The sequence below is a fragment of the Phocoena sinus genome, chromosome 13 (assembly GCF_008692025.1).
Source record: "Phocoena sinus isolate mPhoSin1 chromosome 13, mPhoSin1.pri, whole genome shotgun sequence".
Lineage (NCBI taxonomy): Eukaryota > Metazoa > Chordata > Mammalia > Artiodactyla > Phocoenidae > Phocoena > Phocoena sinus.
In genome coordinates this window covers 89,860,781-89,874,492 of record NC_045775.1, presented here as the reverse complement: position 1 = coordinate 89,874,492, position 13,712 = coordinate 89,860,781, and the positions used below count along the sequence as shown (strand labels likewise).

The 13,712-nt window shown below is 42.4% G+C and overlaps 1 protein-coding gene across 3 annotated transcripts in view; it reads right to left on the bottom strand.

Annotated features, from left to right (window-relative positions):
• LOC116763964 (E3 SUMO-protein ligase RanBP2-like) overlaps positions 1 to 8,958 on the bottom strand; it is a 55,315-nt gene extending 46,357 nt beyond the window's left edge. The window contains exons 1-4 of one of the 3 annotated variants that reach the window (XM_032652189.1): positions 8,774 to 8,958; positions 3,765 to 3,832; positions 2,364 to 2,475; positions 1,692 to 1,844 (exon numbers count right to left, since the gene is read on the bottom strand). In XM_032652189.1, the coding sequence (XP_032508080.1) occupies positions 1,692 to 1,844; positions 2,364 to 2,475; positions 3,765 to 3,832; positions 8,774 to 8,845 (405 nt within the window). In that variant the 5' untranslated portion in view covers positions 8,846 to 8,958. Of the gene's footprint in view, positions 1 to 1,691; positions 1,845 to 2,363; positions 2,476 to 3,764; positions 3,833 to 8,251; positions 8,447 to 8,773 lie in introns of those variants that run through there. The other 2 variants (XM_032652187.1, XM_032652188.1) reach the window with 2 other exon arrangements.
• Positions 8,959 to 13,712: the final 4,754 nt, after the last annotated feature.

Genomic DNA, 13,712 nt, shown 5'->3' with positions numbered 1-13,712 from the left:
ATATTTAAAATCCAGGTGCTTATCACAGGGAGAAAAACTTAATGTTACTAGTATTTATCTCTAGGGGTTTTTAAAACACTTTTGATTTTAAAATCTGTGCACAATTGCTCATGCCAGATTTGTAATCACTAAAAATTGGAAACAACCAAAATTTCCCTCAAAAGTAAATGGTTAAACTGTGGAACACACCCATATGATGAAATACTACTCAGCAGTAAAAGGAAGGAATCAACTACTGACTGATAAAACCTGAATGGGTCTCAAGGGCACTGTACAGAATGAAAAAAGCCAACCTCAAAAGGTCACCCGATGCCTGATTCTATTTATACAACATTTTTAAATTACAAAATTATAAAGACAGAGAACAAATTCACAGTTGGCAGAAGTTAAGGACGATGGGAAGGAGAGGTGGATGTGACCACAGAAGGGCAAGCATGAAAGACGCCCTGTAGTGATGGGGCAGTTCTGTCTCTTGACTGCAGTGCTGGTTAAGCAAATTTACACACATGATGAGATGAACAAGAACTGAACACACACTGCACCAATGCCAAAATCCTGGTGTGATATTGTATTATAGTTACATTAAGAGGTAACCACTGGGGAGAGCTGGTGAAGTAAACTCACGACCTCTCTGTGCAATCTTTACAACTCCCTGAGAAAAATCTATAATTATTTCAAAATAAAAAAGTTAAAAAAAATTCTATCAGAAACATGTATAAGCCGGGATGGAGGGGGTCCTGTTAAAAACAATGCACACTGGGACTTCCCTGGCGGTCCAGTGGTTAGGACTCAGCACTCTCACTTCCAGGGCCCGGGGTTCGATCCCTGGTCGGGGAACTAAGATCCTACAAGCCACCCAATATATTGGTTACAACCCAACATACACTTAAAATTCTGTTTGCCTAGTATATTTGGAAAGACTTTCTCCAGAAGAGTCACTCAGTAAACTATATTTTACTCAGTAAAGAAAAGCAAGCAGAATGAGTTAATATATTAGCAACAAGTTTCTATCATTTTTAGAAATTACCTATAACATGCTAGAGAAACTGCCTTTTAACTTTTGCTTGAAAACCTCACTATCCCATAACACAGTCCTTTCCAAATTTAGATAACAGTTCTTTAAAAACTTTATAACTCTGAACTGCCACCCTATGGGTAATTTTCACCCAATGAAGCAAAAATTTCATATCAGATAGAAGTCAGTTTCATTTTAGCTCCACCATCTAGCTAACAAACCGTAAAATCCCTAAAATATGAATCATTCCAAAGGGTAAATGAGATGCCATGTGTGAAGCAAACTCGTACCTAATGAAAAAGCATATTGTCATAATGTATGTACTGTGAAATGGCTTCCACAATAAGTTAAGTCCATCACCTCACCCAGCTACAAATTACTTTTTCTTGTGATGAAAACTTTTAAGACCCACTCTCAGAAACTTTCAAATGCACAGTGCAGTACTGTTCCCTATAGTCACAAGCTGTACTTCACATCCCCAGAACTTATTTATCTTATAACTAAAGGTTTGTACCCCTGTGACCCCCTTCACCCATTTCCCACACTCCCCATCCCCACACACACCGGTTTAAAGGTTACTACTGAAATCATTTAAACTCCAAATATTAGAAATAGCTGTGTCTTAAGTTTTCCCCAACTGCTTTTATTATATGCTTTCTTTTGCTTAATTTTTTACCTTTAGTTTATAAATTGCAGGACTTCCTGGAAAAAGTTTAGCTGCTCTTTCAACCCAGTATTTAGCTCTTCCATCACTAACATCATTTTTACAGAGCAATTCTGCAATCTTCAACACAAGATCTTTTTGTGTTGGGTTTAATTCCACTGAACGCTGATATCAAAAAAGAATTAAGAAATTAGTAGGATTCCTAAAGTCCATACACTCATACACAAGAATTAAAAATTTATCAAGTGACTCTATTAAAACTCTATTTCTAAATGACCGCATGTTATTTCAAGGCTGTTAAAGTGTCTGCAAGTAAAAAAAAAAAAGTGTCTGCAAGTTTTCTGAAGATGAATTTAAAAAAATTATCTTTTTATTTGGTAAACGCAAAAAAGAAAAGGAAGGGAGGGAGGGAACCACACACGTAAGAACAGCATTTCTGATCGTGGTAAACTTGAAATTCATAGGTGTTAACCTTCCTTTACAATTGCTAATCTCTTAATGATAAAATACAGTGTTCTCTGGGCCAAGTGCTTCCAGACCTGTTTCACTTACTAGTACGATGGTACCAGTGCTTGTTCTCAGGACATCCATAAAACGTATGTGAACTGTTTATTACATAAATTAACCTGGGCATTATGTGTGTTTGGCTATGCGAAGGCTATGTTTTAATCTTATATAGTTTACCTTGTAACATTCAACTGCTTTCTCTACGTTTTCCTCCACTTCATAAAGAAGGCCGAGAAATCTGTGAGCTTTGGGATCCCTTTCTTGTACGTTAATGTATGTAGATATATATCTGTTTAAAAAAAATAATAATATAAAAACAAGCTTTAAATTATCACATTTAGAACTGCATTTAACTGCTGAGAGAATATCTTAAGCCAAGCAACCACTAAACTAATTTATATTGTTATTCTAATTCTTGACTACCACTATTTAAAGTAGAATATGCAGATAACTGAAAAGCATCCACAGATAGAAATAATACTTAAACACAAACACATGTACGAAGTTGACAACATACTCGTTTTACCATTAAATGGTACATTTACCAAATTTTTTTTTCTAGTGCTACCCATTCTTAAGAAATGAACACATAAATTACTTTTTTTCTATTATTACACTTTGGGAATAGCACTAAGTTTTGCACAGACATTAGAAAGTGATTACAATAAATCTTTAAACTATCATAATGCAAACCACTAAAGAGCAACAATTTCCAAATAACAACTAAGAGAACGTATTCACCTTTTCAACAAGAAAATAACATCTAACGGGACTGTACCCAGCTAAAACAGCACAGAAGAAAAATCACTCACTACACCACCAAATGCCAGTGACTTCCATTCTTTAACTCAAGTGACAACTAAAAATAAGCATATTCTAGGTCCAGTGAATGTTATCACAGGAGATATTAGACCAAAGATCAACACTGGAGGAAAAAGTGTCATATTAATAAGGAACAGGGTTAACAGGCCCAATGCTGCCAGTTAAATAAAGGCGCTAACACTTTCCTTATCAGAATTTTCATCTTCCCGTCAATGCCTTTAATAGCCTGCCTCCCTCAGAATTTCCAGCTTTAAGTCACTATAAATCAGGAAATCAGACCACCAAGCTTCTTGGCTCTATGGTGAGACAAAGCCTCACAGGATCACCTATCCAGTCAATTAAAGATCTTTTACACAAGCTATTCTCCTGCCCAGGAATTAGTTTAATTTTGTATTCACTGCCATTTTTTTCCAGCTGATAAAAGTAGCAGATATCTAACCAGGAAGAAATTAAGATATAGGCATGGTTCTCTTTTATTCTAACCCAGGACAATCTTCAGCGAAAATTTAATGCCAAACGATTTCTTGCCCTGGGTGTAAATAAGCAGCAGGCATGCAGAAAGTATCATTCTAGACTCAACCTGCAGATGGAATCCAGATTAGTTCTTATCACCAATCTGAGTGATGAATCCCGTATTTCCAGGACATACTTAGGAAGAACTGCTAAAAAAACGTGTATTTATCCATGTCAAAGAAGAACATGAGGCTAAAGCACCGGTTTTAGAAAATTAAGGCATGTTTACAGTTTGGTACTTACTTTTTAGCAAGATCATATTCTTTAGCTTCGTAATACAGCTTTGCAAAATAGAATCCTTTCATTGACTTCTAAAAAAAATTAAGAACTCTTTTATTTATCATATTTTGAATTCTGCATATTTTTCACAAGAGCTAAAATCTGTCCTAGTGAGGTTAATATTAATATATTTGATTTTTGTTCATTTAAAAGATTAAAAAAAACTGCCTGTAGAAATACACATGTTCTAAAAGTCCTGAGTCCATGTTTTCTAATTTTCATGAAACAAAAAAATAAACTTAAGAACATCAAGACAAGATGACATCAGAAATTAAGAATTTATATCAGCAAGAAACCTTAGAAACCGTGTGGTGCCCCTCTCTCACTTTACAGATAAGTAAAGAGACAGAAGCCCACTTTTCTAGGGGAGGAGAGGTACACGACAGACTTCACTTCTCCTGCCGTGTGTAAGCCTTTATGGGGAGAGTACCAAAGTCCTTCAGACCCATTAAGGCACTGGGGATTCCCTGGTCCAGTTACTGACCGCTCCACAGATCATTATTCTACACTCAAGGAGCTAAAGAGGCAGAAATAAAAATTGAGCTCTTCTGGTAATAATCCAAGTCCACACCCTGGCTCTTTTATTTCTATAAGCTCCAAAGTCCAGCCTGCTGAGACACACCAGATGATGTTACACACATGTGATAGAAGTACACAGCCATCAAGCATCTTATTTTTGAAAGCTATATAAGGACACAGAAAAACAAAAATCAACATATACTAAGTGAAAAAGCAGCCTACAAAGCAATGTTTTCTTTTATTGATTTTATTCCTAAAAATACAGGTGTTAGATTTGTTTGCTGTGCCTGCTATTCACCAGGCACCATTCTGGGCACTGGGGAATGGGCAGGAAATTAAGTCTCTGTCTTCAGGCACGAAGGCTGCAGTTCAGGAAGGGTGACAAGCACAGAGGCAGGAGAGAGTGCTATTTTACAGTATTTCACCAATTATGTACAGTGCCCTGCATTTTCACAAGGCTACAATCAGATTCAGCCCATGAAGCACAGGCACCCTAACGCTGTGCCTGTCCAACTCGCAGAGCCCCAGGAGTCGGTCCTAAGTCCTCTTCCCTCTCAGAGCATCTCATCTGGGATACATAATCCATCTCACCCATGACTATGCTGACTCTCAAATGTGTATCTCTGGCTCTCAGCTCTCCTGAGCTCTAAACTTATGCGTAAAATATTAAGACCTGTCAGTTCTACCTTCTGTGTTACCTCAATCCACCCATTTTTCTGCATCTCTACTGCTACTACCAAAGTACAAGCCTGCTATGATCTCTCTCTGGGACTACCAAAACGACTAATTCCTTCCTGTTTCCCTCCCAAAATTAATTCGCCAAAACATAAGACAAACCACACTGTGCCTTTCTTTAAAATTTTAAATCCTTTTATGGCTTTCATTACATTTTGAAAATACCCATATTTCTCACCAAAGACTAGCATGACATGGCACCTGCCCAGCTCTACAACTTTACTTCATCTGCCTCTTGCATACTATGGTCTAGCCTGTGACTAAAACCAGAATGCATCTCTCCAACTGGGGCAGCCGTGAGGAGTCTCACTGCTTAATTTAAACAAAGGCAGGGCTTCCCTGGTGGCGCAGTGGTAGAGAGTCCGCCTGCCGATGCAGTGGACGCGGGTTCGTGCCCCGGTCCGGGAGGATCCCACATGCCGTGGAGCGGCTGGGCCCGTGAGCCATGGCCGCTGAGCCTGCGCGTCCGGAGCCTGTGTCCCGCAACGGGAGGGGTCGCAACAGTGAGAGGCCCGCGTACCGCAAAAAAAAAAAGGAACAAAGGCAACTGTAGGTATTGACGTGATGTGATTTCTGCCCAGTACATTCAATGTCAGCGTAAAGAAATTCAATGAAGGTAAATAAACAGCAGAGTAACTATGAGTCTCTTAAGGTAGTCAGATGCCTTATCATCTAATTAGAGATTTACGAATTAACGACCAAGATTCTCACTAACCTAGTCAAACAACAGCTAAGGGGCAATGACTTGAGAGGATCAACTGACAAGGAGGACCATGTTAAGCATGACTCACGTCTGGCACATAAACGGATACGAAAAGTAGAGTGAGTGGAAAGCCCTCAGTGCCACTCACCTCCCTCCCCTCTACACCTTGGGGAGGCAGAGCTGGGTCCAGTACACCTGCCAAAAGCCTAACACAAGCATATCCATCACATTCAAAGTGCAAAAGAAATAAACCACAAGATCATCTCAAATGCCACCAAAAGAAAAAAAGCATGTGACAATATCCAACACCCAGGCTTCCCTGGTGGCACAGTGGATAAGAACCCACCTGCCAACGCAGGGGACACGGGTTTGAGCCCTGGTCCGGGAAGATCCCACATGCCGCAGAGCAAACAGGCCCGTGCGCCACAACTGCTGAGCCCGCGCTCTAGAGCCCGCGAGCCACAACTACTGAGCCCACGTGCCTAGAGCCCGCGCTCCGCAACAAGAGAAGCCCACATACCGCAACAAAGAGTAGCCCCCACTCGCTGCAACCAGAGAAAGCCCGCACGCAACAACAAAGACCCAATGCAGCCAAAAATAAATAATTTTTTTTAAAAAAGGAATACATCGTAGGAAATTAAACCAACCAAAAAAATAGAGCAATTAGTATTTACTCTAGGAAAAATAAAACTACACAATAAAGGTGACTTGAATGCAAAAATACTTACCTTACCGTAATTATATAAACACTAGATATTCACTTAACTAAAATTTACAAGAACAGAACTGAAAAAAGGAGGGGAAAAGTAAATACATCTGTGGACCGGTCTGGAGGAAAGGTGAAAGCCAGTAGAAGGTGTCTAAAATGAGGAAAAGGAGATAAAGAAATAAAAGTACAGTCGACCCTCGAACAAAGCAAGGGTTAGGGGCACTGACCCTCTACCCAGTTCAAGATCCACATATACATACAGTCGGCCCTCTGTGTACACACTCGGTTCCTCCATACCCAAGTTTCCACATCCTAAGATTCAACCAACCGTGGATCGCATAGTACTCTAGTACAGATTTATTGAAAATAAACCCACATTTAAGTGGACCTGTGCTGTTCAAACCTGTGTTGTTCAAGGGTCAACTGTACATATGTATGTTATTCAGAAGTATGAAATACAGATGTTAAGGGTAGAACAAACACCTAAGAGCTGTCAAGTTGCCTCTAAGGAGCAGGAAATCAGGGGTGTGGAATAAAAAGCCAACTAGACAGAAAACTAGGAAAACTAAATAGAAGCCATCTGGAAAAAAAAACTGAAGAAACGTTAAGTGACATTTTCAACAAGAACAAAAACAGATGTAAAGGAGTAGAAAATGGCAGAACAAAAGATGAGGTGAACAAATGAAAGCACAGTGGAAGCCTGGGAAGATGGGAGACTGTGGACCCATCACGGCACCTAGAACTTGGACATCCTGGAAAGCCCGGTCTGTTCACACAGGGCCAGTCTCTGCCAAACTGGGTACCAAGTAGATACCAATCTCTTGCTACTCTTCACAGCTGCTGTCTCTGCTCACTCCACCGTCTCCCTCCCAACCTGTCCACAGCACCCTGTTTTGTCATTTCACTGAGACCCAAGTTTACAGAATTACTGTCACATGTTCCAAAGTTACGCGCTTTGCTAGTCAATATTCCACTGAAGGCCCCAGGTTCTAAAATCAATGATTTCTCCTTGTCTGAAGAAAAACATCTGCTCAAAATACTCTTTATAAATGTAAAAGAGGTGAGAGTAATAACCAACCCTTAAAGTTTTGTCCCCACCCTTATTTATTTGACAGAAAAGTCCCTTCGTTCAGAGAACATTCTAACTCCTGTCTAGACAGTGGTTCTTACTCTTCTGAGAGCCAGGGTCCCCACTTAAAGAATTTCATAAAAGCTCTCAACTTGCTTTAGAAACAAAAGTTACACCGTTTTCAGGGGTACAGGAACGTTCAGTGAGGTTCTGGTTTAGGCTCTGGTACCACATTTGTATGCATGAGCACGCCAGCAGTTGGGAATTACAATCTGTAGGTAGGCACCCGGTCCCCTCCTCCGGAGGGATGGGCTGTCCGCCACTCCACTGGTCCTGAAAGAAACTAAACCACACCCACTGCCAAAATCCTGCCGAGCCACCTGTGTCCCCAGGACAAGTATCTTTCATCACTCCAGGTCTCGATACCCACAGGGTCGTCGGCAGTAACACAACATACACCTAGCATGTGGTTAAAGGCACAATTACGGTGCCATTATATTCCTGACCGTCACTCGGTTTTCGGTTTTTAACTTCCTCATGCATCTTTATTCGCATAGGCCCCTGCCCAGAACACCTTGAACGACCGTCCCTTTAACAGCCACATCTGAGGGCTCACCAAACGCGCCGAGCACTGCCCTCAACGTTTAACAAAGACCCTCCTAAAACGCCTGTCAATACCCTAACGCCGCCCTACTAATGAAGTAAGCTACACTGACCTCAAACCCCACAGCGTGTGCATGGCAGAGCTGCGATTCGACCCCGGACAGCGACCAGGGATCCGACCAGCGACTGTCGGATCCACGGTGCATCCAGCTCGCTATCTGCCTCCAAGGAGGAAAGTACCCTGAGAGGCGTCGCCGGAAGGCCACAGAATCTGCCCCAGACACAAGGCCCGGGAGGAAATTCAGACCCCACCGGGGCTCCGCTGAAAAACAAAATGCCGGTAAAAGCAGCTGTGAGGAGCGGCGGGGTGTGAGGGGCGGCAGGGCGGCCGGGCCTCGGCGCGGAGCCCGGGCCGTGGGCGCAGCGGGGCCGCCTCCCTGGCCGCCCGGGCGCCGGGGACGAAGAGGAGAGGAAGTGGAGGAGGAAAAAAAAGGAGAAGAAGGAAGAGAAAGCGCCCACGCCCGCCGCCAGCCCCGCCGCCTCCCCGCCCCCCGGCCGCCGGCCGCGCCTCAGCGCGAACCATGGCGCCGCCGCCCGCGGGCCCGCCTGGAGGCCGCGCGCCCCGGCCCGCTCACCTCCCGGAGAGACGGGGCGGAGCCCTGCACCGAGGCGATATACCGCTCCACGTCGGCCTTGTTGCGCCTCATAGCGCCGCCGACCAGGGTTCGCGCGCGGGACGCCAGCACCTAGGCCGCAGCGGCCGCAGTCTCGGGAGCGCGGCGCCCAAAGGTCCGTGACGCAGCGCCGTCGCCGGCGAGAGGCCGACGCGCCTGCGAGTGTGCGTGCGTGCGTGTCGCGTCAGCCCTGTGCGCCGCGCAGGCCCGTGGGCGCCGGCGCGCGGAGGTGACTGCGCTTGCGCGGCGCGGAAATGAGAAGCTCGCGGGCTGTGTGACGCGGCAGAAAGTGCATAGCGACTACGCGGGCCGCGAGAAGCAACGTCCGTGAATAACCCGCCCCACAGGCGCTGGAGGCGGACGGGGTACCCGGTGCCGACGTCACTCTTCGGCGCCAATCGCGTGCGTCAAAGCGCTCGTTTTCGGAATTTGAATTTTTAGGTCTTAGCTTAAAACAAGTTTCATAAAATGTTTTCAGTAGGTTTTAGGATTAAAAAGATCACATCCGTGTATACAGGGAGTTTAGAATTTATGGTTATGGATAATTTTGATCCTTTTTTTATAGACTTAAAACAGTTTTATTCAACACATGGAACTAACCTGGCCTCTTACAGCCTATCCTTTTTGACTTCAATTTTTCCAAATTTTCCACAATGAGCAATTATTGCCTTTATAAAGAGGGAAAATAAAACAGAACATTCTGGTTCTGTTTTATTTCAATCGTATTGGATGTGAATAAGGGTGGCTGGTTTGGAAGAGCCTACCTTGGGTAGTTGATCTTCCTAGTATTGGGTGGGCCAAAAGTGCCTTCCGTTTTTTAAGTAAAAATAAAAGACACATTTTTCGTTTTCGCCAAGAACTACATTGAACAACGTATTCACCCTTTTCCACTACCTTATGCCATTTTTCAGGCAACTTCATAATCCCATCTTACCAAAACTTTTTATCTTTTTGAGCAAAGAACTGTTCCAGGTGCCTTTTACAGTCTTTCAGGGAACTGAATTTTTTTCCATTAAGAGAATTTTCTAAAGACCGAAATCAATGGAAATCCCTAGGCGCAATGTCTGGTGAATATGGTAGATGAATCAGAACTTCCCAGCCAAGCTGTAACAGTTGGTTTTTTTTTTTTGCCTGGTCATCAGAGAAACACGCAGTCTTGCGTTATCCTGATGGAAGATTATGTGTTTTCTGTTGACTAATCCGGACGCTTTTCGTCGAGTGCTGTTTTCAGTTGGTCTACTTGGGAGCAGTACTTGTTGGAATTAATTGTTTGGTTTTCCGGAAGAAGCTCATAAGAGAGGACTCCCTTCCAATCCCACTATAGACACAACACCACCTTCTTTGAATGCAAACTGGCCTTTGGTGTGGTTGGTCATGGTTCATTTTGCTTGCCCCACAATCTCTTCCGTTCCACATTGTTGTACATATCCACTTTTCATCGCCCATCGCAATCGGTTTTAAAAAATGGAACGTTTTTATTATGTTTCAGTAGAGAATCACGTGTGAAAATATGGTCAAGGTTTTTTTCGCTTAACTTATGTGGAACCCAAACATCAAAGTGATGAACATAACCAATCAGGTGCAAACGATTTTCAGTGCTTGATTTGGAGATTTTGAGTATGTCGGCTATCTCCCGCGTGGTATAACATTGATTGTTCTTAATTATTGTTTCGATTTGATCACCATCAACTTCAACTGGTCTACCTGACCATGGAGCATCGTCCAGCAAGAGATCTCCAGCACGAAACTTCACAAACCACTTTTGACACGTTCGATCAGTCACAGCACCTTGTCCATACACTGCACAAATCCTTTTTTGCAATTCGGTTGTGTGTGTGTGTGTGTGTGTGTGTGTGTGTGTGTTTTCCGGTTGTGTTTTTACCTTTCTTGAAATAATAGAGCATAATATGCCGAAAATGCTTTTTTCCTTCCATCTTCAATATTAAAATGGCTACACAAAAATTCACCAATTTTGATAAGTCTTTTTTTAAATGCACGCTGATATGACAGCTGTCACATACAGTCTAACAAAATTGTTTCGAATGAAGTTAAAGACCACTAAGTGCTGCTAGAGGCACCTTATGGAAAAAACCAAACGAACCTTTGGCCCACCCGGTACTTGCCCCAGGTCCCAGCTAATGACAGCTTATCAAGGGAGTGGTGAGGGGCCTGCCCCCTCTACTGGTTTCCCTGGTAACTAATGAGCCCACCTGAAGTCAGTTCCCCTATAACTGGTAATCTCTCTTTCCCCGAGGAAGTGAAGACGCCACCCTGTCCTGCCCTCGGTCCACTGCACACAGTGGGGTGTTGCTCCAGGATCTTGCTTCAGACGTGTAAGCTCCCACATCCATTAAACCATCGATGTCTCTGTTGCTGACTCCGGGCTCTTCTGTCTTGAAGCTGGGCAAGCACAGGGCTTGTAGGCCTGCGGGGTGCAGCCCAACAGCTTCACATGTATTGACTCATTTGATGCTTCCAACAGCTTCGTGAAGGTAATGTTGTTTGTTATTATGCTCAAGTCGACAGATAAGGAAACCAAAGGAGTGGACAGGAAAGCAACTTGGCCAAGTACACCTGGTAAAATTACTACCTTTAATCTGTTTTACTAGAATATACTGAAAAGGAGTAAGCCAAAGAGAAAACCTTGAGGCACTCAAGAGGCTTTTCTTAAATACATTTATTAAGCTTTGAAACTTCAGTTTTCACCAAATGGGAGGATGAGTCTGTCCTGCTGGGCTTTAAAAATAGACATTCTTCTCCAGGAAGATGTCCATCCTAGCCCACATCTTTTCCCAGCATGGACCAGATCCATCCCAACTTGTCCTCACAAGTAATTATCCTTCCCCCAAATCACACAGCTAACTGTAATGTTCTCTACGAGGACCACCTTACCGGTGGGATGGATTCCACTCTAATGGCTGCGTCACTCATGTCGATGCATTGCAAATTTAATTCAAATGAGAGTTGAATCCATAGAAATATCTGACGTATGATGTCTTTCATCAGCCACAGTTTTACCTGATTCATCTGAGTCCTCAACTTCTGAATTAATTGAACTGACAGGCATCCAGCATTGCTGCTGATCACAATCAGGAGCTTTTTTGTCTCCTCAAGTCCACCTGTCCTCTGTGGCTGCTTATCATCCCTGGCGGACACCTTGTCTTTCATGTAATCACATGACTCTTTCTTTCTTCAGAATCACTCATACCGTCAGTTCATCCCCTCATTTTCTCAGCGCTCTTGTTTTGTATGATTCTACAGTAATCCTAAGCTACTCGTAGGTAGCACTGTGAATATTCTCATGACATTTTTTTGTTTTTCTCTTTTGCTTTTCTCTTTTTCTCTCTCATTTTTTTCTCATGACTTTTGAACTTAGTAGACACGATGAGGTTAAAATGTTCATAAAGAACCTCAGAAACAGGAGGAACCAACAGGACTGCACGTTGCCACCGATGCTATCTTTTGTTCTTGGACAAAATGAAGTTTTCATTTTAAAACTTTTGCTTTCATCACATCTGTAAAAATAGAGGCTTTAGTACATGCTACTCTCAATGTCTGTACAACCTAAACTGCCTTACAGGTGCAGAAATGGATCTTTCACCCATGAGCTGAGGAAGGATTTAGAGCTATCAAATGATAGCACAACCCTGCCTGGGATCATGCAGGCAGAGCTTGCACAAATCATAAATTAAGAAATGTGTATACACACGTATGTATATGCATTTGTATGTGTACATCTATATGTGTATACACATATATGTATGTATATGCACGCACATGTGTGTTTGTATGTATGCGTCTCTGGAAATTGAAGTCCCTAAATCAGTGCTGTCTAATATAATGTGACCCAACATGGATTTTAAAATTTTCTAGAAGCCACACTTTAAAAAATAAGAAGGAACAGGAGAAATTCATTTGAATAGCCTTTTATTCAACCCAGTATATTTAAAACATTATAATTTCAGCATGCAATTAATATGAGCAAATTGTAAATAAGCTATCTTACATTCTTTTCTTTGTACCAAGCGTTCAAAATCTGATCTGTGGAAATTGAATCTGCGTTTAGATTTCATAAAATTTAGGGTTGAAAAAATAGATTCATATACCCAAGTTGTCCTGAACATGCTTAGAAGTTACCAATAATTGAATTGAATAGCAAGTTTTAAATTTTAAATTAATTAAAAATCCAGTTCCTCAGGAGGACCAGCTACATTTCAGGTGTTCAATTGCCATGTGTGTCTGGTGTGTTGGATGGCAAAGCTCTCATAATTCTATTGACGTCGAACTTAGAAAGGAAAGAGTCGTGTTGGAAAATAGATACTACCTGTAGCAGTCAGTGTGGCTGACAGAAAACCCAAAAACTACAGCGTCCCAGAAGCTAACACACAGAGCTTTAAGGAGAGAATAATCAACAGTGTAAAATGCTGCAAAAAGATCAGGAATGATGACTGAGGAAAACTCTTTAGACTTGTTTCCTATAAGCTGATTTTTGAAAGAAATGGTGCAGGCAGAAAGCAGCCTGCAGACAGTTGAGGGATTAGGTGGTAAAGAAATGAACGCACAAAGTGATGATTACTGTCTTTTTATTAGGGAAAACTGACGTTGGTATTTTTTGGTAGATAATCACATAGAAAAATTGCCCGTTGTGGGGTGTATAGTTTCATGAATTTTAAGGCATGCATAGATTCATGTAATGACTACCACGGTCGGGATACAGAACAACTCCATCATTCCCCAAACTGACTCACACGACTGCTTTAGAATCGCACCCTCCCAGCACTGATCACTCCCCACACTGTAGTCTTGTCTTCTCAGGAACGTCTTACGGATGGAATCATACTGTGTGTTTTCGTACTGGCTTTGTTCACTCGGCATAAGGCCTTTGAAATTCATCCAAGTT